Here is a 25,523-nt window from a genome sequence, read left to right as displayed (position 1 = left end):
GTGCAACTCCTCTAATAAGCAAGAACAGCCCTCCATTTACTTTTTCTCTAACAAAGATGGATGTTTATATAGTTTTTTTTGTTTTTTTTCTGGAATATTCATCATGTGTGACTTGCAAGTTTCTTCTTAATATTAAGTTTAGTTAAAGTGCTGAAAACTTAGTTTTAGTGCTTTAGTTTTTATTTAATTACTTTCCATTTCAATAGTAGTCATAAATTAACTTCCTTTCTAAATTTAGCAATTGAGATCATCTCTCTCTTATGGCAAATGGAAACTTATTCAAGCACATCAACCAATCATAGTTAGATTCCATCGAAGAAGTTACAAAATTCATTGAAATGCACTTACGACTAATAAAGACGATTATCAAAGTCTCAACAAATTAAGCTATACTTAAGTTGACTTATCTTTAAATTACTTTTTTAGTTCAACAAATATAGTGCAAACGATTTAAATTTCTGATATAGAAAAAATTAAGTGATGTATGATTTATAGTTAGAAATTATAATAAATGTATATCTTCTTTGTTTTAATAGCTTGATTTGACAATTATATGGATGGACTGAAAATCTAGGAATATAATTGAAACGTTTATTAAAATTTATTAATATTATTATTATTATTATTTTGGCAAAGGATTAGTAATAATTTTCAAAATGAAATGTATAGCAATGTACAAATTTGAGTCTATAATTTCAAAATTATGGAGTAAAGATAATTTCCATGAGATGATAAGACCTAATAAAATGGAAATGGACGTGACAAGTAATTAAAATAACTCACAGCCACATTTTCAACACACTCTCGTTTCTTCTAAGACATCAAAATTGTCGGCACAACATTACATCCATCCCTTCCTTTACCTATTCCTTTCTTTTAGTAAACAAAGTTCTTTAATTTTGTGCCTTCCAACTTCTAATATAAATAATCTTTATAAAAAGAAATAAAGACAAAACCTTCATTTTCATTTTTAATATTCGATTCCAAAAATCAAATATTTAATAATATATAGTTCACATTTCATTTCAAAGTTTCTTAATTCTTATCCTTTTAAGATTCATGTATATTAATTAATAAATAGTCGGGTTTTTTTTTTTTTGTCTTACTATTCTTTTTAGTAATTGTAACTATTAAATTATAATTAACCAAAATGGTAATGTAAGTTGGGGTTTGAAGAGCAAGAGTTTGATATGTATAATGAGCCAAAAGTTGTTTTTAAGGATTTTTTGTCCACAATTTGGTGTGGACCTAACATTTTTTAGTCAAATTAAACTACTTAGAGCTATGCACTTAACCAATACAATCATTCAGTTTAATTTCAAATGTTTTTTTTTAAATTGTACTACTAATTTTCAACCCCAGTTTTTCAAAGTCTCAATCGATAAGTATTTGATCCTTTATTTTTTATAATTAAGCTTATAAATATTACTTTTACGTAGAAGTTTCTTTATTTCGTTATTCGTTTTTTACCAATGTTTTAAAAAACAAGCTAAATTTTAAAAATTAATTAAAAATAGTTCTAAGAAAATTATTTATTTATTTAGAATATGACTAAGAATTTAAGTATTTCTAAAAAAAATATATATATATATTAAAAAATCATAATATAAATTATAGAATTTAAGAGAAAACGAGCATAAATTTCAAAAAGTGAAAAATAAAATTGTTATTAAGCGAGACCTAAATTGTTCATAGTATAAATTATAGAATTGTTATTTTTTATATCTTGGGCTTCTACACGCGTAGCCTAAATAAATATGTTTAATTATATAATTGTTTAAACTTGTCTGTTTTTTTACACGAATAGTCTAATGAGCTATTGTTTACACAAAAGTCTGGCCAATCTATTTTTATGCTCTCCTAACTATTCACTTAAAAAAAATTGTAGATAATAATATTAATACCAAAAGAAGCATATAAGAAAAGTTTCTTGCTATTACAAACTTTTCAAAATAGTTTTCCTTTCAAAATTAAGGAAAATTTCACAAAAAATCTGAAAATTTGTTATCCTAAAGCAAAAATCACAAGAAGTTTTGAAGTAGAAAAAAAGGGGATAATTTTCTAGAAATAAATTCGGGTGTACTTGATAAGTGCATGAACAAGAGAATTTGTACAATATTTCGTCTTATATACTAAACAATATATACGGGGTATATTTATATTTTTCAGTATATTTATAAACACACAAAAAAATAAATCAAGGCATATGCGATATATAATTAAATTTTTTAGTATAATACCAACATATACTTGAGATCTCAATGAAAAACAATCAATCTTCAGCTAGAAATATAGAAAAAAATAAATAAAATTTGAGAGAAACATTAATTTAAAATATCTTGATTAAGTGAATATCAACTAAAATTAATAAATGAAAAAAAAACAAAGTCAAAATACAACAATGATGTTAATGTAGCAGTCAAAATTCAAAATTCTCTCCCTCCCTTTCTGTACAACTTTCGACAAGCATGAGGAGCAGTGGCAGCATCCGACAGCAGCAGGAAAAAAGAACTACTTGAAGGTGGACTATGGCATCCCTCCAGCAATCTCTCCATCCCTCCCCCTTCTCCATCGTGCATCGACAACAAATGTAAACGACAATGGTTTTGTAACACCCCGCACATTTTTTTAGTAATAATGTAATTTCAGTTATATTATTTGGAATTTCAATAATTATTATTAGTTGGAGGTGTCTTGAATATAGTAGTTTTATCAGAGATAAGTGTGAATGAGAGAAAAATATCCAAGAAAGTTTACTCTTTTGGAAAGAGAAAGAAATTTAATGTGTTCAAAACTCCTAGTTATATATGGTTTGGAGGTATGATATGAGGGGTTACAAGGAATTTGTTTCGGTATAAAAGAAAAAATATCTCATTATCATGTGGAACTTTAAGAGAATATGAGTTGGATGGAAAGATAGCTTACATAGGTGATCGGTATGGAACTTTTTTTAACACAAGAATCTGTTACCAAAATAAAAGTTTGAGAAGGGATAAGCTAAAATGGAGTTACTAGTAACAGTAGATATTCAAGAACTATTGACATGGTAAGTTGAGGTTTCATTAGTTAAGAGGTAAACCATTGAGGGCATTAGTAAGATTTAAAGGATTTTGATGTAGTGTGCAAGTTCAAAACATGAACTAGTAAGATCCTCAATTTGATTGAAAGAGGAAATTAATCCAACTCGAGGTAGACAATAATGGTATATGCACAAAAGTAAGTAAGTTGGATCTTCCAATATAACCATTGATATAAGGGATAAACTTGGCAATAAAGTTGAGTTGATAGTAAGATGTTACTAAAAGGTGGGATTGGAGCATTACAAGATAGTATGTATTCTCTTGCATGGGCAATGAGTTAACTAGCTTTAGGGAGTATGAGTAATCCAAGCTAGGACTTATGAATCAAAAAGGTTTTATCGTTAAAAAAAATGACTTCAAGGATCAATTACGGTTATTACGAGGTTATGAAAATGTGTTATCAATTGACTTATGCTTTAGCTCCAGGGACTTCAAAACCTCATTTTCAGATGGAATTTTAGACTCATCCGTAGTAGGGTCTAAGTAATAATATGTGATTGTTTTAAGGCTAAAGGATAATATGAGGATTGGCTCAAGCAAGTTTTATAGCCCATGATAGTATAGAGCCTCATAATGAGTTTCTCATGAATGTGAGATCTAATTAGACAGAGTTACTCTCAGACATGTAGACCCTAAGAAAGACATCACAGTTGGCGCTTCTAGAGTAGAAGCAGTTTTCAGTTGACTAGATTTATTCTGGTACGTATCTTCAGATGACGCATTATATAGTATGACCAGTTTCTTCACTACACATATGAAGTTTTCCCTGTGACATGGTAGGCTCAGATATATGTTTTTAGTATATAAGACTTTCTTAACTTCATGACCATTTTCACAGTTCTCAAGTCAGACGTGTAGAAGCGTTGCTGATTTTCAACATCTTAAGTTTCAAAGTTATTTATGGAAGTGGTTGTTACACCTCTTTTGGTACTAGTTTTAGCTATGTCAAACGATGACCCTCGTTTTGCATCTAGTTTTTTTAAGAGTCTCCAGTTAGCATTGGGTACTCGATTGGATTTTGGTACAATTTTTCACCCATAGACTGATGGTCAAATAGAATATCTGAACCAAATATTGGAAGATATGTTGTGCGCTTGTGCACTAGAGTTTTCAGGGAGTTGGGACTCTCACCTGCATTTAATGGAATTCGCATATAATAATAGTTATCAGACTGTCACTGGCACATTGCAATTTGAAGCTCTATATGAAAAGAGTTGCAAGTCTTCAGTATGTCAGGGTGAGGTTGGTGAGAAGAAGTTGCTAGGTCCTGAGCTAGTGCAGACCACGAATGAGGCAATACAGAAGATCAGAGCTCGTATGCAACCAGCTCAGAGCAGACAGAAGAGCTACACCGATGTAAGACGTAAGGACCTGGAATTTGAGACTCGGGTGAAAATGTTCTTAAAAGTGGCACCCATGAAAGGTATTCTGAGGTTTGGAAAGAAGAGAAAGTTGAGTCCAAGATTCATTAGACTTTTCGAGGTCCTGGAATAAGTTGGCCCCGTAGCTTACCATTTGGTATTGCCCCGAGCATTGTCTTCAGTTCATAATGTCTTCCATGTTTCGATGCTAAGGAAGTATGTGACAGACTCGTCCCATGTAGTTGACTACGAGCCCTTACAGTTAAATGACAACTTGAGCTACGAGAAGAAGCCTATAGAGATCCTCGTCAGAGAGGTAAAAACATTGCGCCGCCGGGAAATTACTTTTGTGAAAATCCTGTGGCAGAATCACCAGTTCAAGGAAGCTACCTGGGAGCGAGAGGATGAGATGAAGGCCCAGTACCCGAAGCTTTTTCAAGAATGAATTTTCAAAGACGAAAGTTCTTTGAGGAGGGAAGAATGTAACACCCCCGGAGTTTTTTTTTTTTCAAGAATGAACTTTCAAGGATGAAAGTTCTTTGAGGAGGGAAGAATATAACACCCCGCACATTTTTTTAGTAATAATGTAATTTCAATAACTTTATTATTTGGAATTTCAATAATTGTTATTAATTGGAAGACATTTTTTGGAATTCAAGTATAAGTGCGGGAATTTAATTGTTGGCGTGAAATTATTCAATTTGAAATTCAAATCGGAAATTAATGGCAGGAATTAATTTTCTTTTGAAACGGAAAAGAATTAAATGTAATTATATTTATTTCCTTTTTTGTTTTATTATTATTGTTATTATTGTTTTTTTTAATAAAAAGTCAAACCCCACCCCCCTTTTCTTCCTCACGTTTGTGAGCCTGTCCGACGTCGCCCAAAGCTGCCACATCAGTTTCTTTTTCATGGCTTCCGTCCACCACTGCTCAAGCGTCGTTCGCTTTTGTCGTCACTAGATCTATCGATTTGAGTAAGATTTCTACCGTTTGGATTTGTTTTCGGTTGATTCTTAAATACTCATTTACTTTTGGCATCAATTGTTTGATTTCCATTGTGTTTCAACTTTGGATTCAAGTTTGTAAAGGTATTGAGGTGTTGATCAGTGAAGTTGGAGTTTGTTTTAACAAGTTTTGGTAAGTTTTATGCTTTGATTACCCTATTGTGGATTAATTTTGGTTGTTGAGAAATTTTGGTAAAGTCATTTGGAAGTGATTTTTTTACGAAGCTACATATGGATAATTTATTTGAGACATTGGTAGTGAAGTATGTATTTGATTCTAACTTTAATCATGTAAGCCTAATTTCAAATTATGATTAGGGGGTTGATTCAAGAATTTCATTCAAGATGAAGATTAGTTTGGTTTGCTAATTATTTGGGCTTAAAATTGGAGGTTTGGAAGGTAAATTCGAATTGAACCACACCTTAGATAAGGTTATCTAGAAATATTTTGTTATATTTGGGTGTTTGAAATTTGGCCTTAACTATTAATTTTAAAGCTTGGTTTATGTTTAGGCTTGATTAAGGATTCAAGAATTTCACAAAGATTCAATTGCTTTTTGGTTCGATCTAATATCAAGGTAAGTAATCTTACTATTGGAATTGCCCACAGGCCAGACATTAGATGTATGCTAGCATGTTAAATGAAGGTTATGGCAGATGACAACATGAAAGATTTATAGTATAACATGATTAAAGTATGTTCTGTTACGAGATCCGAATTATTTATTTATGCACATAGACACTTGAATGCTAGTATGAGATGGTATGTGCTTCCATGGTTGTATTTGATCTGATGATGTTGAGGTATATATGTATGTTATAAAACCATGATGTTGAGGTATATGTGTATGTTGTAAAGCCATGATGTTGAGATTATATGTATGTCGTAGATTTGTACAGTGATGATTATGACGTTGAGACTGTGTAAATGTCCTTACTGATTAGTTAGATGCCCATTAGATTTTATGTTTCCTTCAAGATTCACCAGTTTGTGTTTCCTTTGGGATTCACCAGTTTGTGTTTCCTTCGGGATTCATCAGTTTGTGTTTCCTTCGGGATTCACCTGTTTTTGTTTCCTTTGGGATTCATCAGTTTGTGTCTCCTTCGGGATTCACCAGTTTGTGTCTCCTTCGGGATTCACCAGTTTGTGTCTCCTTCGGGATTCACCAGAGGTAGTAGGCATACGTAGGATAGGACTTAGTCTCCTTCTTGTTTCATGTGTATGTGTGTCCCATGAGAACTAGAGTAGTTTATATATTTCACCAGAAGTGAGTATCTAGAGGGCATAGATGCCTAGTAGTGGGGTTACTTATTGAGTGTTTTATACTCATTCTTTATCATGTTGTTGTTTCAGGTAAGGGTAGAGATGCACCGGCGATGGACAAGCGGAATTCGTGATCGAGCCATTGGAGCTAGTTTTTACGCTTCCACATCATGAAATTTAGAGTTTTTTTCATGTTTCTCTTAACTTTTAGTTTTGATGTTTAAAACTTACTTTTAAGAACTTTTTTTCAGACTTATTTACTATTCTTTATGATTTCTGGGTACCCTACTATTTTTTTAATATTTGAATTTAATGGAAGTCTTTTAAACTTACCTTATTTAATTAGCATTTATTTCGCCATAACCGAGTGTCGTTTTGAGTTCCATGCATGCATGTATTTAGTAACGGTCTAACTTAAGTCCTAGGGGGTCGGATCATTACAGGTTTAAGGTCTGTTTTGTACCATATGACTTTTAGGGTTAGTGGTCAAGAATATTTTATTCACAGTGCAAATGTGGTATGTTATTCAAATCTTATTCTCTCCTTGTAGTTCAGGATCGATACAGAGTGTTTGAATTAAGGTTTAAGATTGTTTTGTTAGTTTTGTGCCCAAGCTTCTCTTTGATTATTTCAAACTCATTCTAAATATTAAACCTAGTTTATAACTCTTGGAAATTTTTGGTTGTAGTTTGGGGCTAATTCACAGTGTTGGATTAAGGTTTAACGTTGTGTTTTTTACTAGGTCTTGCATGAACCTAGTGAAGTGGTGAAGCTATCAAGCAAGTGTTTGACGTTTGGTTAGTGACAAAACTTATTGTAATGTAGTTACTAGTGACAATACCTTGTTGTATTTAGTTTCTTTGTAAAAAATTTACCAAGTTTGATTATTAGTTTGTTTGTATTTGTCCCCAAGACATTCCATAATTCCTTGTATTTAGTTTCTTTGTAAAAACATTGTCAACTTTATTCTTATGTATGAAAGTTCTTATTTTTGTTTGTATCAATTTTGTGTTAAAAATAAGATTGGTCGATTATGGAAATCATATGTGCAATGAGAAGATTTAAAGAAACGATAAACTATCAAGACATATTTTATTGACAATATAAAAGTGTCATAAATATGAAATTATATGACAATAAAAATGTATCGTGATAGAACATTTGTTAATATAAAATAGTTTTCATTATTTAAATATTATTGACAAGAAAAAAATGACACTATATATTCTTTTTTGACATTTTATAATTGTCGTCAATGTCCATAACGCTATAAAAAATAGTCAATTTTAGTCAATTGATGACAATAATAATCTATCATAATATATTTAACAATGACAGTTTGTAATTGTCAATAATTATTCATTGTTGACAATTCTTTATTGTCATGAGAAAACCAATTATGATATTTTTAAAAAATTGTCATTAATGTACATACCTTTACAGATGATACAATGACTGAAAATGATTGTCATGAATTTTAAATCTGAAAATTTTTAAATATCATGAAATTTCAGTTTCCTATAACAATAGACCGTACAGTCACTTCCCACCAATTTAGGTATCAAAGTAGCACTCAAGACGAGATAGTATCTAATAGTACAATTAAAATTAATAAATTTTGACTTTTTTTTTTTTAGTATAACTACATAGTAGAAGATTGAACTTCCGAATAAAATATATGTTAATCATATTGAATTAAATTTACTTTAGTAATAAATTTTAACTTAGGTATAAATTTATATAAAGCATAATCTAATTTCAGATCATAAAGGTGTGTGCACATAAGATTTCACACACGAAATCGTTCTTATCTTTTTGTGATACCTAAGAGGTCATCTCATTTTTTTTTTCTATTACTTGCTTCTAATTTTTTAAAATATAAACATTTGGTTAAGTATTCATATACATATATATCATAAACATTTCAGAAATTGACTATAAGTTTTGGGGAAAAAAAACCAACTTCCTTGTTTCTTTTTCTATTTTTTAACAAACATAAATTAAAGTGTTATTTTGTTATTTCTTTAACTTATGAAGTCCATGATAAATCTAACTCAAGTATTTGGAAAAAAAAATCTTAGAACTTGTTAGTTACTTTATAACAATTGGATCTTAGAATCAGTTAAATGTTGTAATAATTTTTACTAATTTTGCTAATTCACCTACAAATTTTAAAAAAAAAAAGAAAATGTAAAAAACTCATAAACTCACTAATTTCAATAAAATTTAATTTTTTTTAATTTTAAATTTTAGAAACAAGAAATAAAAATATGTTTTGGATTTTATTTTCAATATAAAATGAAAGAAGAAAAGAAAAGAAAAAAATTCGAAAACTAGAAATAAGATTAAGAAACTAAAAACTCACTTTATAGCGTTCTTACTTATGATTTCCTACTTTTTTTCAATTTTTTTTTCTTTTGGATAAATACAATCATTTGATAAATATTCATGTTTTCTTATTTCCATCTTTCATAAACTCGCTAATTTCAATAAAATTTAAAGTTTTTAATTTTAAATTTTAGAAACAAGAAATAGAAATATATTTTGGATTTTATTTTTATTATAAAATGAAAGAGCAAAAGAAAAAGAAAAAAAATCGAAGAGTAGAAACAAGATTAAGAAACTAAAAACTCACTTTATATTGTTCTTATTTATGATTTCCTACTTCTTTCAAACTAAAATAATCCAAAATAGTTTACATATCAAAGAAGTAATATTTTTTATTCAATTTTTTATACAAAGGAAGGAAATAATAAACATTATAATAAAGAATAAAAAAAAATTTATGAATATAAAATAGTAAAAATAATAGCAAATAATAATAAAAATTTAAAAATTGTGTTGACGGTAGCTCATTGATGGTTTTAAAGTCGTATTTACTATAGAATATTAGTATAATCAAGATAGTTTTTGCTCTAAATGTTCCAAAATGTCTAGTTTGGATAAATAAAATCCTATTGTTGTGATTGAAAGAGAATATTTATGAGACAAATCAATAACAGTGACCAAACGTCTCATTTACACGTAGCAACATGACAATCTTTGTTGATCCAATAATACTTACAAAAGCCAAAAAAGCCGCAATAATAAAAAGACAGATTTTATTCACAAATCATATCATATCAACGATACGGCCATAATCTACGTAGTGAAATGAAGCACTATACTAGTACATATTCATAAAAAATATCTTATCATATTCAAATTTTATCCAACACAATTACGTCATTAAAATTAAAGCAAGAAAGTAATTACCATCAATGAAAGTATGAAACCTTTTTCTTTAATGTTGGCGTCAATCAATTCTTGCTTCTCATGCCTTATCTTCTGCTAAAGAGTTTCACCAAAAAGCATAACTTGGGCCATTTGTTGTGACATCAATCACGTTATTACTCTTCTTTTCCTATGCCTTTACATATGAGAGTAGCGGCCATAACATAACTTGCAAGTTTTTGTCATTCCATAGTCTGAAGAAGCAACATGTTGTGACAATCTCAACAATTCAATCTGTTCCGACTAAAATAAAATGAACAAGTACAGACAAAAGTAAAGAGTAAAAAGGAAGAGAGAATCACACATATCATTTATAGTGATTCGACCGTAGTCTACGTCCACTTTCGAATCAAAGAGCAGGAGCAAATCTTATTAGGCTACACAACAGGATATGAAGAAGAAAGATCAGATGACACGACAAGTTTTTTGTTTTGGTTAATTGAAGGGAAGATTATGCTCCTCTGATCTCATTCTCCAGATTTTACTTCAATCCTCCAAATTTGTGTTAACTTTTTTTGTGTAATGTGGGCCTGAAATCTCATAAACTTCTCTATTTATTCCCAAATTCCCACCCCATTTCTCTTCAATTCTCTCTGTCCCACACCTCCAGCCAAAGCTTCCAACAAACAGCAACTTATGCTATCACATTATTGCTCTAATTTCATGGCTGCTTTTCTTTTCTTCCTCGTTTTTGTTCTTGCAGTGTCCTCTAGTAGCACTACTGCTCAGGGTCCACCCTTCCCTGGCTACTACCCCAGTTCCTCTGTTCAATCTAATGGCTTTACTCGGTATTTTAGAAACCTCTGGGGTCCTCAGCACCAAAGGCTCGATGACCAAGGCACCTTAACCATTTGGCTCGACAGTACTTCAGGTCTACTAGTTAAGGAGACCACACAATGTAGCTGACTCATAATAACCATGGAATGTATGAGAGACAACCCGTAAAAGTACTTCTATTTTATAATCTACATCTAACAGTTATTACGAGACAAACACATTGTGGCGGCTTCCCTGCATCATTTTTTACTATATTCGCACTGTCTCTGATTTTGTATTTTGGCTGATTTTTCTCTGTGGGTAATATCGTCGAACAGGTAGTGGGTTTAAATCCCTGCACTCGTACCGATCCGGTTATTTTGGTGTTGCTGTAAAACTCCAATCTGGCTACACTGCAGGAGTTCTCACATCATTCTACGTTAGTATGATTATCATTAAACAAGATATAGAATCATCCCAAATCTTGATAAATGATAATCACTCAAATCAAGTACTAAACTAACCTTGTTCAACTTTATTCTGATTTAGCTTTCGAACAACCAATATTTCCCCGGAAACCACGACGAAATCGACATCGAATTCCTCGGAACAACGCCAGGGAAGCCGTACACCCTGCAAACAAACGTCTTCATCAGAGGAAGTGGAGATGGAAACATTATCGGAAGAGAAATGAAGTTCCATCTCTGGTTTGATCCCACACAGAATTTCCACCATTACGCCATTCAATGGACTCCATCAGATATCATGTCCGTATAATTTGAATACATAATTTGCATTTTCCCCCCTAATTCACTCACTTGATATACAGATTTCTTCCACTATCACAGATTTTTGGTAGACAACGTGCCGATTCGAAGGTATATAAGAAGGAACGACGCGACATTCCCAATAAGGCCAATGTGGGTTTACGGTTCTATATGGGATGCTTCCCAATGGGCGACAGAGGATGGGAAATACAAGGCAGATTATCACTACCAGCCGTTCGTGTCCAAGTACCGGGACTTCAAAATAAACGGTTGCACGGCGGAGGCGGGGGAGTCTTGCCGGCCAGGCTCCGGGGGGTTGAGCGAACAACAATATAAAGCAATGGAGTGGGTGCAGAGGAATTACTTGGTGTATGATTATTGCAATGATCCAAAGAGAGACCACACGCTGATTCCTGAATGTTAAACCCCGACAAGAATTGGTCAACATTTTAAATAACTTTAAATTTCAAAAAGATTATATATATAAAAAGAGAGTGAGAGAAAAAAAAAAAAAAAAAAGGTTTGATGTGAGGTCTTGTGATGGGTCCAGCTTGATGAAAAAGGTTTGGGAATTACAATAGTACGTGTGCGTCCAAGTCCCCACGAAGATTCGAAGTTTGTTGAAGGTTTTATTATTTCTAAAAAAATATATTTTATATTTATATAAAGTGAAGCAAAATGTGATGATTGTTTTTTTTTTTTTTTTTTTTTTCTTTTTTGAAATTAAAAATAATAATAATATGATTGTTATGCAAGATTATAAAGGGAAAGTAAATTATGGGTGTTACCTGACAAATGTTTCTATAAAAAATAGTTGTTATTATAGCTATATTATGGAGGTAACTTGTAAGTTGTAAGAGCTTTAAAGGCTATTTTCGTTTGATTCTTCATTTTTTTTTCAAAAATGCTTGAATTGAATTTTTTTTATTTTGTATATATAATCGAATAATATGAATATAATTAAATAAAGAATAAATAAACACCAACCAACCTGATAAAAAGAAAAAAGAAAAAAAATGTAAAATATTGACAAGAAATAACTAGTTAAGAAAAATAATAATTAGAATAAGCTCTAATTACTTTAACATATTTCAATAAATTAAGTACATTGATTACGTTTTCGGTTCAACAAGTTAAAAAAAATTGAATAAATTGATAAATGTATATTAAACAAAATATTGAAGCTTCAAGGATTATTTGACACAAAAATTAAAAAAAAAAATTATCAAATATCAAATACTATTTAAAATTTAAAGACCTATATTAGACACAATATACATTAAGAATTTAAAGTTTAAAGACTAAAATTTATAATTCAAAATTCATTAAAGAAAGGGAATTGAAATGGTAAACCTGATGGTGGAGAAAAATAGTCAATGTGATATGGTTGTTTGTTAATAATATTGAATTTTGACAAAGATGATTCCAATAAAGTTGTTTTCAGTTAGTTTTTTCTTTAAAAAGGAAAAAAAAAAATATGCCTTTTTTATATATAAATATGAATATTTTTTTTAATCAAACTCTAATTTTGTATTTCAATTATAAATCCCAAAGCTTTATTATTGCACCAATATTTATGAAATATTAAAAAAAAAAAAAAAAAAGTTGAATGAACTTTTTTTTTCTAGAAAAAGGAAGGTTAAGTAAGAGAACAACACTTAACCACAAAGGTTATAGCATCTATGCTTTTGTTTAGAGTGGAGGGTTTAAATTTCTGCAACAAAATTTTAAATAAATTAATAACTTTTTTCCCCTAAGAAGTCAATTATGATCTAAAAAATTACTCTATTAACACTAATGTAATGATTTAGAGATCCATGGAAGAATTTGAAAACTAAATTTAAGTTAATGATTAGACAATAAAAATTTAAAAAGCTAAAAAGTGAAAGGTGAAATAGATATGAAAAGAAAAAAAAAAAGCCATTTGAAATTGTAATAATGTAAATTCACATAGATATTGATTAATGATATTCTATAAAGCACAATCATAAGTTTTTTTTCAACAAATTACACTTAATTATCATGATTGACCTCCTAACTTTGGAAACATGCATTAAAAATTAAAATTTACACCCAAAAGCATTGCCATATAAAAGAAAAGAAAAAATATGGTAATTTGCAAAAATAAGGTGTTAGTTGCAATTACATCCTTAAACTTTCAATTATAAAAGTTAAACTCTCAATTTATACAATTGTTAAAATTAGACCTCATAATTACAATAATTATAACACCTAAATGATAAAAATTGAACTTTCAAATTTATACCAATGTTACAATTAATACAATTATATAAGTTTGTAAGTTCGATTTTAATATTTGTATAAGTTTGAAAACTTAGGTCCTATTTGGTAATCATTTCGTTTTTTTTTTTTGTTTTTTTTTTAAAGTTTTAAACCTATTTTCTCCTATTTTTTTTTTTAAAAAATGATTTGCATTTTTATTAAGTAAATGGTTGAATTCTTAATCAAATTCCAAAAACAAAACAAATTTTTAAAAGCTATTTTTTTAGAAATTTTGACTTGATTTTTTTAACTATTAATAAAAAAAAAATAGATAACGAATGATGAAATTTAGAAAAAGAAGTAGTGTTTATAGGTTTAATTTTAAAAAATAAAAATAAAATAACTAAATAGGTACCAACGAGATCTTAATTTATTTTGATGGTATAATTATAATCGTACTATATTTTAGGGGTGATTTTTGTAATTGAGAAAAAAAAAAAGTTAGAGATGAGGAGATAACACACATACACATTAGAGGAGGCATTATGATTTATTATGGGATTGACAAGTGGAGTATAAGAAAGGGAAATTGGCTTTCACATTTGATTTATTGGGTAGTTCCCATTTTTTCAAGTAATTAACAAATGAAAACAAAGTGACCCAAAAATCAGAATTGATGTCTAAACTATCGTTTCCATTTCCAAAACAATTCCTTCTTGTTGGCTCCACATACTTAAGTGCATATCTAATCATCCCCTTTCGGATCTTATCGTTAATTCCCCATATTTAATGCCCATAAATCTTCCATACTTTTCAATTTCTACTAATTCAATTTTGGTTTCATACTTCATATTATATTTATTTTCTCTAACAAAAATAATTTAAAATTAAAACGATGATTTGATTTTAATGGTTTAGACTTGATTTTAGTGATACTTTGCAAACCATCCATGTTTTTATCAAACTAGTTAGACCGGTTCTAAATTTTTATGACATAAAATTTCAAATAAATATACTTTCAGTTAAAATTTGATGGGAAATTTAAAAATACTGAAATAGATTACATAACTAAAACTATATCTGTATGTTTTATTTAATTAATTTATAATAAATATGAAATAGGTTGGGTGTAGTTGAAAATATTTAAAACATTATTTTATGAAGAAAAATGTAAAAGGCAAAACAAATATAATTTTTGTAAATATTAGACATGAAGTTTTAAATTAATTAAAGACATCAAATGAAAAAAAAATGTATTTTCATTGATAATTTTAAATAGTTTTGATTAAAAATAAATTATCTATATCAATATACACTTAGATTTTTTTTTGAAAAAAAAAAAAGTTGAAACAACAATGCATCTCCTAAAACACTGTGAAATTTTATAGATTGAACAACTGTTTTTCTTTGTTTGATTTTTTTATTTAAAAAATCAACCATTTGAAACAAATAGATTAATATTCGAAAAAAAGAACTTGAGGACAAAATAATGATTGTTGAAATATCTAATGACAAAAGAAAAATATAAAATTAAAAGAAAAAAAAAAGACTTGAAAGTAGTGGTAAATAGAGTAGGAAATAATGTAGAATAGAAATTGTTGATAGATATAATAGTAAAGAGAAAGGTAAAATTAAATGAAAAAAAAGGTGTAAAAGGTACCTAGAAGAGTGTAGAAGAGTATGAAGGGAATGTGAGTGAGAGAGCAAAAGAGTCTTTATTGAAAAAGTTAGGAATAAGGAAGAAAGTTAAAAATTCTCTCCTCTTAACCACTTTTAATATACTATAAAAAGTCTATCGCATGTGGTAAAAAAAATTTAGAATTTAAATTTCTATGATGAAATTTGAATATTGAATAATTATATTTCATTTAGTTTGAATAGTAAGTTTTTTTACATAAATTTAGTAATAAAAAAATAGTTGTTAAAACTACATGCATTTGTTTCAGGTTAATTTAACATAAAATAAATTTGACATTGTTTCAAAAAAGGTATTTTTATTAAGTTAAATTATTGATATATTTGACTTTAAATTTTAAAATAGTGAAAGAGAGAGAAATGAAAAAAAAAATAGATGAATAAAACTAAAATACATATGATGTAATTTAAATAAAAGTTACAAACTAAAATTTATGAAGGAGTAGCATGATAAAATATTACCCATGTTGTTTGTTTTGTTTTGTTTTTTTTATTCAAAATTGATCCATGGAGGGAAGAAAAGAAGGATGAAATATTAGAATTAGAGAATTTTGAAATAAAAAGTAGCTTAAATAGATATTGATTTATTAAATTATTTAATTTTGTATTAGCTAGATATGTATTTTTAGTATTACAAAATTAAATAATTTAGAAAACTAATGTTTAAAATAAAATGGTACAAAATTTTAGTTGTTTAAAAAAAAAGAAATTATGTTAAATGGTAAAATTGTTGAAAATATTTACAAGATATAGCAAAATGTAAGAACTATCAACAATAGACGCTGATAGACATCTATCGGTATCTATCATTAATAGTTCTAAAATTTTGTTATATTTTGTAAATATTTTGATTTATTTTTCTATATTTAAAAACAACCCTTTAAAAAAACTATTTATTGTTATTTTATTTTATGTAAATATGGTCTTACTTTCTAAAAGAATATTATGTGCTATTTATAGATAATTAGTAAATAATTACAAATTCTTAAAAATATTTAAATAAAAATAATAGTTTGAATTATATTAGCGTGTATTTTTAAATTAATTATCCATAAATAGGATTTTTTTTAAATAATGTTTTTTAATAAATAATGACAAAAATAGGGTTGGGGGAAGTATTTTCAAAAATAGGTGTTCTGGAAAAGTATTGACATATTTGGGGTAGTGGAATCGTGTATCCGGTACACGATTTTTATGTGGCATACTCGTGTACCGAATATACGAGTACCATTTAATCCACATCAGCTGACTGGTTGACCGGTCAAGCGAACTCGTGTATCCGGTACATGATTAGCTTATAAATTTTTTTTTTTTAAAGTTAATTGTTAAAACTTAATTCCTTCATTGTTGCTTATAATTGTTTTTTTAATTGTTAAACTTAATTATTAAACTTAATTCTTTCATTATTAAACTTAATTATATATTTAATCTACAATGAAAACATCTTGCACTCATATTTAAAAAAAAATAACATGATATTAAAAAAATTTTACAATTAGTTCTTTTGAGATTTGCAATTTGAAAATGTTACAATATGGGATTTAAAAACGACCCCCTGGCCCCTATTCCTCATGGGGTTGTCTTCATGTCTCTCTAAATTAGGTTCACTCCGTTGTCGCTATCGTCTACGACGAATACGTCTTCAATCGATGTCAGCAACATTGAGTCGTCTTGTTTATTGAATAATACTTTCTACGTTGATCAATGTTTACTAACACATTGAACCCAATTCTGGTAGGTTGTTCTGCACTGAATATTGTTGAACATCGCCGATAAAATTATTCTGTAGAATAAAAAAAATATTAAACAATATTCATATTATATATATGGAAAATGTCTGATATTAAATCTCTTATCATGCAGTAATAGTAAGCGTCGTCTGGTGAGATAAATCACCTCGTGATCAAATTGTACCAGGAAAAGTAAGCGTCCGATACAGTTGGCTGCACAACAATTACGTCGTCCATGCCAGTAGGATAAATACTCTTGGATTCGATACCAATCTTGGTCATGCTTACCTCTTAAATCGATCTGGTGTAGTAATGGGAGTATATAGGACAATGAAGGTATCGTTTGTCGCATACCGAACTATCTCAGCATACGATCTCGATGATGCCACTCTACTATATGGAAGCATATAAGAGGGCTAACAGTCAACCAGATGTCTTCATCATCACAACAATAATCAGGTAAGGATGACCAAATCTGTGAGTATGGCGTCCAAATAACCTGACAAAAAAAATATAATAAGTATACATATAAATTTTTTTAAAATATTCATTTATATACATATTTACTACCTGATTGGGCGTCAACATGTCGAATGTTTTTCTGTACACGAGCAACACATTTTTTAGTTGCTTCAATTTGTATTTTGTATTGAAATTACTGACAACATGGCGAAGACAATATCAGTGGTAAGCTCTGGGTTCATTCCAACCAATTTCTTGGTTATTAATTGCAGCAAGAATGCCCTTATGTCGGTCAGAAATCAAGCAAATACCCTCATTTTGGGTAACATATTCACGCAATGCCCACAAAAACCATGACCAACTGAACGAATTCTCACCTTCTACGATAGCAAAAGCAAGGGAAAATATATGTCCATTTGCATCAATAGATAAGGCTGTCAATAATTTCCCCTTATATTTTCCATATAGATGAGTTCCATCAATTTGGATTAATGGCCTACAATGGTTGAACCCTTCTCTTGCATGACCAAAAGACCAAAAAACTCGTCCAAAAATAGTCGTACCTGGCACATCAGAGGGAAGGAAAAACAGTCTGTTCGTGTTCCTGGGTTGTAATGAACAACAACACTCAGCCAATACGGAAGCTCCGAATATGATTTCTCCCAATAACGTTTTTCTCTTGGCTTGCCACACCCGTTTGACATTATAGCCATATTTTTTTTTAATGGCTTCTTGAAGTAGGGCCACAGGTACTCCAGGATGAAATTTGAATCCAGCTGTGAATGATCTTGTGTCAACTCTGAAAACAAACATGAGTGTTCTCCTTGAAGTTTTGTGATTTCAAACATCCCATGAGTTTGCGCCAATATGCTCGTAGCCTCCAAGCACAACCGTCACTCTAGGATTTACATTTAACATACCAAAGATCCTGATTTGATTCCACTACGACAATTTCGTAGTGTTCTATCACACAATATTTTTTTACAACAAGCTGTAAATCTTCTTTGGTATTAAACAATATTCCCTTTTGTATTAGACTATAGTTATCTACTCCTACATTCCTTTCTTCCAAAGTAGACCCTAGTTCACACGTTGAATTTGTCATTTCCCAATCTATTTGATTGAACATTTCCGACATACCAACTCAAGATCTTGTTCACCACTACCGTCGTTTCCAAATAATTCATCCACTTCAACGTTGATGTCACTATCTCCATCATTTTCAGGTTCAAGAATTACTAAATCTTCAGGACGCATCGACATATTTATTAGTTGACAAAAAATATGTTAATATGTCAACCCAACAAACTCCAATATCTATGTTTTCTAAGTTTTCTAAGTTTTCTAAGTTTAAATCAATCATACATAAACTAAATCATACATAAGCTATACATATAAGATTTCTAAGTTTAAATCAATCCAAACAAATAAAAAAATGTAAGATCAGCCCAAAAACATACATAAACTAAATCATACATAAACTAAATCATACATAAGCTAAATCATACACAAACTATATATAAACTAAATCATACACAAAACTATACAACATAAACTATACATAAATTATATAATACACTATACATAAACTATACATACATACACTATACATAAACTATACATACATAAACTATACATACACTATACATAAACTATACAAAAATGTAGGAATATACCAAGCAAAATTCAGCCCAAAAACATATATAAACATACATATAAATACAGATCAGCCCAACTAGAGAAAAAAATATACCAACCAAAATTCGGCAACAAAAAATGTAGAAAAATCGAGCAACACGACCGCTACAATGGAGGATTCGGTGTGATCAAATGGAGGATTGAAAGTCGAGCAAAATCGAAATTTTGGAAGATTTCGGTGAAATAAAGGCCTCGGTGAAGAAAATCAAAAAGATTTTGGTAAGTAGAAGAGAGGAATCGATGGTCTCGTGAGGGAAAACGATTATAAGCGGCAGTGAGGAAGAAGAATAGTCGTTTCGGTGAGGAAAAAGAAGGGTTCGGGCGGAGGTTTTAAGGCGTGGAAGTCGTGTACCTGGTACACGACTTAGGGTAATCGTGTACCCAGTACATGATTCCCTCAGTCAAACCTGCATGACTGCCATGCCAGACTGGGCATGCCAGGTGGCCAAGTACTCATGTACCAAGTACACTATTTAGGCCTTATCGTATACCGGGTACACGATTTAGGTGTAATCGTGTACCTGGTACACGATTTAAACACCTGGGAATACTTTCCCCAACCCTATTTTTGTCATTATTTATTAAAAAAATATTATTTAAAAAAATATCCATAAATAGTCTCGTCTTCCTAAAATAAACAAATAAAATTGGTTTAGATACACCTGTTTGTAATCAATACTAAAAATTTTTAAAACATAAATCTTGATTTATATTCAATATGAAAACCTTTTTTTTTCTTACGTATCTTTAAAAAAATTGTTTAGATACTCTATTAGAAAAAAATAAAAATCAAGATTCAAGGTTATCAAATAGAATTCTGTAGACATAAAATCTTATTGTCAAGATTTGAATGTTGATAAAATGAAAAAAAAATAGTCATAATCAACTAAACCTCACCAAATTTGGATTCAATGATACTAAGAATAAAAAGTGATTTTATGTTACACTTCAATCTTCAAAAATATATCTAGTGATTAAAGAAGGTCACACAAAGTAGTATTTTAAAAAAACACGAACTACGTATCAAAATAAAACAATAAGTCAAATTTGTAAAATTTTGGTTGTATTTCAAATCTAGATACATCATAATACTTTATATGAGAAATAATATTTAAAAAGGAAAAAAAAAATGAAAAGAAGGGGATTGAGAAAAAAATGGATTATACTTTATTCGATAATACATCGGTCCCAATTGAATCTTGAAAAAAAAATTCATGATTAAAAGCAAATGTATATCAAAATAAAAGGATTTTTTAAAGATAAACAGAATTATGTAAATATAAAAACTTGTTTTCAAAATTTAAACAAAAATGCATAGGGATGTTTCAATTTCATCGCAAACAAACGTTTATATTAAAATAAAACTATACAAAAGAATGGATAAAATTATTGATTATATTTAAAATCTACTTAAGGAAATGAAAAACAATACCCAAAAGAGAAAAAAGAAAGAGAGCAACCAAAAAAAAAAGGTGATATACCTTATTAAAAATCCTTAGGAGTAGTTTGGCACGATAAAAACAAAGTTGAATTAAGTTGAGTTGGTAATTATTATTTAGAGAGTTACATTGTCTATGTTTGGTATGAGTTGAGTTGATAATTATTGTCTGTGTTTGGATGCAGAATTGAGTTGGGTTGAGTTGGGATATTTGTTTTTTAAATAAAATAGTTTTTTTTTTTCTATTGTTGATTTTAGTTTTCAACCATACATATCTTTTTCTAACTTTTATGAGATAAAAACAAAAAAAACAAAAAAACAAAAAAAAAACTTTCAATTCTTTTCCATTCTCAAAATATAACAAATTCTCTACAAAGTATTCATATACAGAATACCAAATTTTGAATTCAATTTTTTTAAACACTAAAATAGAGGTGGTTATTCCATTCAAAAACCTACCTTAATTATTACCGTAAAAATTAAAAAGAACTGAAAGAATTAGTGTCATCAAATGAAACTATTGACATTGTTTTAGATAGAAGGGATGACACTTAAATATTAATCTTAAAAAAAACCAAAATCTTACAATTTAAATCATAAAATCGGCTATTAGATAGTCTTTTTTTTTTTACTAATTTGTGGAATATGAATTTACCTTTTTCTAAAACAGATGAAATGATTTTAGAAATATTGATGTCTACTTTTTCTACTATTATGTTGCATCGGTGTACAAACTAGCTTTTTTTAAAAATAAAATAAAAAAAAAAAAAAAAACTTGAGCCAGAGAACGGTATATTATGTCACTGGTGCTAGATTGATTAAAAATCAATTCCCTTTACTGTCAGAGCTTCGAAATCCTAATATATTGGTGACTTTCTCACAAGGAATGGGCCCAATTCTCTCTCGATATGTTCCTCAAAAAAATCCAATTCGTGTGAATTCTTCCCCCAACTGCACGTGCCCAGTCTCAACGTCACTCTTTCCAAACCAAAACAGCCAAAGCTTGTTGAATAATTTTTTATGGATTTTGTTATCTCAGCAAGTCTGACTAAATAACGAGCTAATGAATCTCCTTCTTTTTGCTTTAAATTCCACTATTTCATAAGAATTTTTTAATATTTGAAAAATATCAAGGGTAAGTTGTTTAAAACATATCATTGAACTTTTGTTTAGTGAAACAATAATAGGACGTCGTATGTAATATTTTTTAGATATAAGAAATAATGAAATAGAAGAAGATTAATTAGATCTAAAAGAATAGCCATAGAAAACAAAATAAAAAAAGAGAAAGGATGAGTTAAGAAAGAAAATAAAAAATAAAACTCATACGAGCCAAATAGAGAAAGAAGAGAAAAAATGAGAAAGACAAATCGTTGAAGAGAGAAGATGAGAGAAAGGGAGTAAATGTAAAGAGAGCATGAGAGAGAAAAATCACAAAGTAATTGAGGGAGTTGGGAAAGTAAAGAAAACACGTGGAAAAACAGGTGAGAGTGAGAGTGATAAAATGGTGGGTAATTAAACCCACAATTTTATTTTATCCGTGGTCGCCGAAGTTGGGCACACAAAAGTGGTAGATAGAGTATGTCGTCGAAGTTGCTTGTGCGAACGTAGTTGTTGGAGTTAGTTGCTAGAGTTGTCGTCGGAGGTGGTTGGTGGAGCCTGGAGTTCTTCGTTGAAGTTGGTCGTGTGAATGTGGAAGCCAAAGTTTTCTTTACCAAGGTGGTTGCCGGAGTGTTGTCGGATGTGGTTGCTGGAGCTCGAAATTGGTCGTTAGAGTTGGCCACTCGAAGGTGGTCATCGGAGTATGTCACCGGAGTGGGGTGGCGGTAATCGCCAATGGAGACCGATGGGTAGAACCATTAAAAACATTGGACGGAGAGAATTGGGGAGAGTTGGAAAAATAACCAACTCAACCCCACTAACATTTAAAATTGGTTATCAAACATTGAATTAATAAAAAAATACAACTCAACCCAACTCTCCTTGGTTGTCAAACACCCCCTTAGTGATTAAGGGAGACATGTAAAAGAATACACACACAAAAAATAAATAAGTAAAAATCTCAAAATTATGGGACATTCCAACGCAAACAAATGTAAGATCAATAAAAAATAAATTTGTAGAATCGTTAATTGTAAATTTCCAAAGAAAAATAAATCAACACATCATAATATGCTTAAAGAGATTAAAGATCGGTATTAAAAAAATATAGATGACATACCTTATTCTTTAGTGATACATTTCTCTTTGTGAAAAATGTTCTATCGTATAACCTTTAGAAGTATTGAAAAACGTATGGACGAGATATGAAAATCGGTGCAAAAAAACATAGATGACATACCCTTTTCAATAATACATTTCTCTATGTGAAAGGTGTTCTACTATAAAATTCCTTTAGAATTAATTAAAAACATATGGATGAGAAATGAAAATTTAGTACTAAGAAAAATAGAGATGACATATTTCTTCAATAATAAAAGGTGTTCTACCACTTTGGAAGGATTGAAGAACATATAGATGATATTTCTGTAAAATGTGTGTAGTTATTTAGAAGAGGTAGTTGACCGAAAAGATGTCGAGGGTAAAATAAAAATAAAATTAAAAATGAAGAACGAAATGGGGAGTCAAAGATTCTCTCCATTTTACCCTTTTTAATATAGTATAAATTGACAAACTTTTGTCACATGCTTGTTTTTAAGTTAAATTATCCCATACAAAATTTGTTTAGAAAAAGTTTCATTATTATTTTGTTAACATATTTCAATGATTCAACCCATGAACGTTACTCCATGTATGAAATCCAACTTACACCTTATCAATATTTGACCAACTCATCAAATTTTTAATTTAAAGAATTAATAAAGTTGTTGAGTATCATGTCTAAATGTCTAAATATGTTATTTAAATATAATAATTTAATTTAAAAATAATGAAGATTAAATTAGAAATCCCAACGGATAACATTTGTTTTTTAATAGACATTGTAATTAAAGTGTAAGATAGGGGAATCGAACCTCAAACCACGAGATTGACAATATGAACATTATGTCCGTTGAGTTACACTCTTATTGACTAACACATAACATTTGGTATAGCTTGTTTTATGAAATTAAAGTCGTACTTCCAAAATTAAACAAAAATAAATTTCAAAGACCAACATTCTTTTTATATATAAGTATGGTTGAGATGTAAAAACTATTTTTAATAAGTGGAAAGAAAATTCAAAATTTTAAAAAACATAGTTATTTTATGAAATGGAATTCAAAAAGCAAATTGGACCTTAGTTGAGTTGGTAGAACGGAGGATTGTAATGGAGAATTCAATGGATAATCCTCAGGTTGCTGGTTGGAATTTTTTTCCTTTTCATTTTTGTTGTCCTCTTTACCCCATAAAATCATCCTGAATGCCTACTTGTAATATATGAATTTAAATGTACGGTGTGTCTATAGTATATAAAGAGATTATACTATCACACTATCTATCTACTTTTACAAATATCTTAAGAAAGTCTAGTATATATATCCACTTCTCAACTAAAGTTTTTTTAATGCGAGACAACTATAATCTTTCTTATGTAGAGATTATAATGGGCCAACGATTCAATGATTGTAAATCATTCTCAACAAATAGGATTTCTTCCATAATTGTAAGAACAAAATAGTATTTCTTCCATATGAATTTTCAAAATGGTTTTTTATTAATAAGATTAAAAAAAAAAAAATCCCTAAGTTATTCCATATTTGCATTATATATATGAGGAAAAAGTAACTAAAAACAAGAATGATAAGTCACGAGTGTACTAGTGATCATGATAAACAAAATTATAAGTCATGGGTATACTAGTGACCACGATGATTGTGGTTCGAATTTTTCTACTCCAATTATACTTAAGCAAATAAGAATTATAAATTTAGAATCCAATTTGGCTGCTTTAGGGGGTGTTTGGCTCACAATAAAAGTGCAGAGTTAAATTGTCTGTGTTTGAGGTACAGAATTGAGTTAAATTGAGTTGAGTTGTGACATAGGTGTAGTTTTCTAAATGAAATTGATTATGTTTTTTTTTTTTTTTTTACTTTTTTTTTTTGTGCTATTGTTGATTTTAATTTTCAACATATACACCTATTTTCCTAAACTTTTTAAGATAAAAAAAAAAAAAAAAAAAAAAAAACTTTTCATTTTTTCATTATTAAAAACATTCTCATGAGGAAATCAAGTAACCTTAATGAGTAAATCAAAAGTCCTCACAAAAAAAAACCCTAGAAGTCTAACACATTTTCATAAAATCAAAACTAAAAAAGCCAACGAAAAACCTACTCTCGACATTGAAGCCCAAAAATGCAGTGAATAAAAAAACCATAGAGATCTGAAAATGTAAACCCAAAAATTCAAGGAAAAATCCTAATAAGAAAATTGAAGCCCAAAAATTCATTGAACAAAAAAAACCCTACCGGATCTAACATGCAAGGAACAATAAAATATGGAGAGAAGACATATCCAAAACCCAAAAAATAAAAAATATAATAATATATTATTATATATATATATTATATATGAACAAAAAAATCCAAAAAAAAAAAAGGAAACTTAGTTGAATCTACAACAAATAAACACATATGTAGCAGATCTTTAAAAAAAATCATGAAAATAGTCATAGAAAAATATATAGAGAAAAGAAAAGAGTGATTCAACCAGAAAAGACCATACGATCAAAGCAAGAAGAGGAAATTAGGATAAGAGAAACGAATGAGACGAAGAAGACGAATCTAGAG

The 25,523-nt window shown here is 29.3% G+C and overlaps 1 protein-coding gene and 1 long non-coding RNA gene across 2 annotated transcripts; one reads left to right on the top strand and one right to left on the bottom strand.

Annotated features, from left to right (window-relative positions):
• Positions 1 to 9,826: 9,826 nt before the first annotated feature.
• Positions 9,827 to 12,281, top strand: LOC120087951 (xyloglucan endotransglucosylase/hydrolase protein 31-like). Its single transcript, XM_039044975.1, has 4 exons — positions 9,827 to 10,856; positions 11,080 to 11,180; positions 11,291 to 11,508; positions 11,590 to 12,281. Exons 1-4 carry the CDS (start codon positions 10,622 to 10,624, stop codon positions 11,930 to 11,932), a joined length of 897 nt encoding a protein of 298 aa, XP_038900903.1. The 5' UTR covers positions 9,827 to 10,621; the 3' UTR covers positions 11,933 to 12,281.
• LOC120087952 lies at positions 10,836 to 11,701 on the bottom strand. Its single transcript, XR_005484735.1, has 3 exons — positions 11,560 to 11,701; positions 11,266 to 11,374; positions 10,836 to 11,154 (listed from the first exon to the last, which is right to left on the bottom strand). It is a non-coding gene; the product is annotated as an uncharacterized LOC120087952 (long non-coding RNA).
• Positions 12,282 to 25,523: the final 13,242 nt, after the last annotated feature.

The sequence above is a fragment of the Benincasa hispida genome, chromosome 10 (genome assembly GCF_009727055.1).
Source record: "Benincasa hispida cultivar B227 chromosome 10, ASM972705v1, whole genome shotgun sequence".
Lineage (NCBI taxonomy): Eukaryota > Viridiplantae > Streptophyta > Magnoliopsida > Cucurbitales > Cucurbitaceae > Benincasa > Benincasa hispida.
This window is presented reverse-complemented; position numbering and strand designations above follow the sequence as displayed.

Bases quoted from the DNA above. Each gene is read 5' to 3' on its own strand.
- LOC120087951 (XM_039044975.1), top strand. From the start codon at position 10,622: ATGCTATCACATTATTGCTCTAATTTCATGGCTGCTTTTCTTTTCTTC. The intron at 10,857-11,079 runs GTCTACTAGTTA...ATCGTCGAACAG, and splicing joins TTGGCTCGACAGTACTTCAG to GTAGTGGGTTTAAATCCCTG. The intron at 11,181-11,290 runs GTTAGTATGATT...ATTCTGATTTAG, and splicing joins GAGTTCTCACATCATTCTAC to CTTTCGAACAACCAATATTT.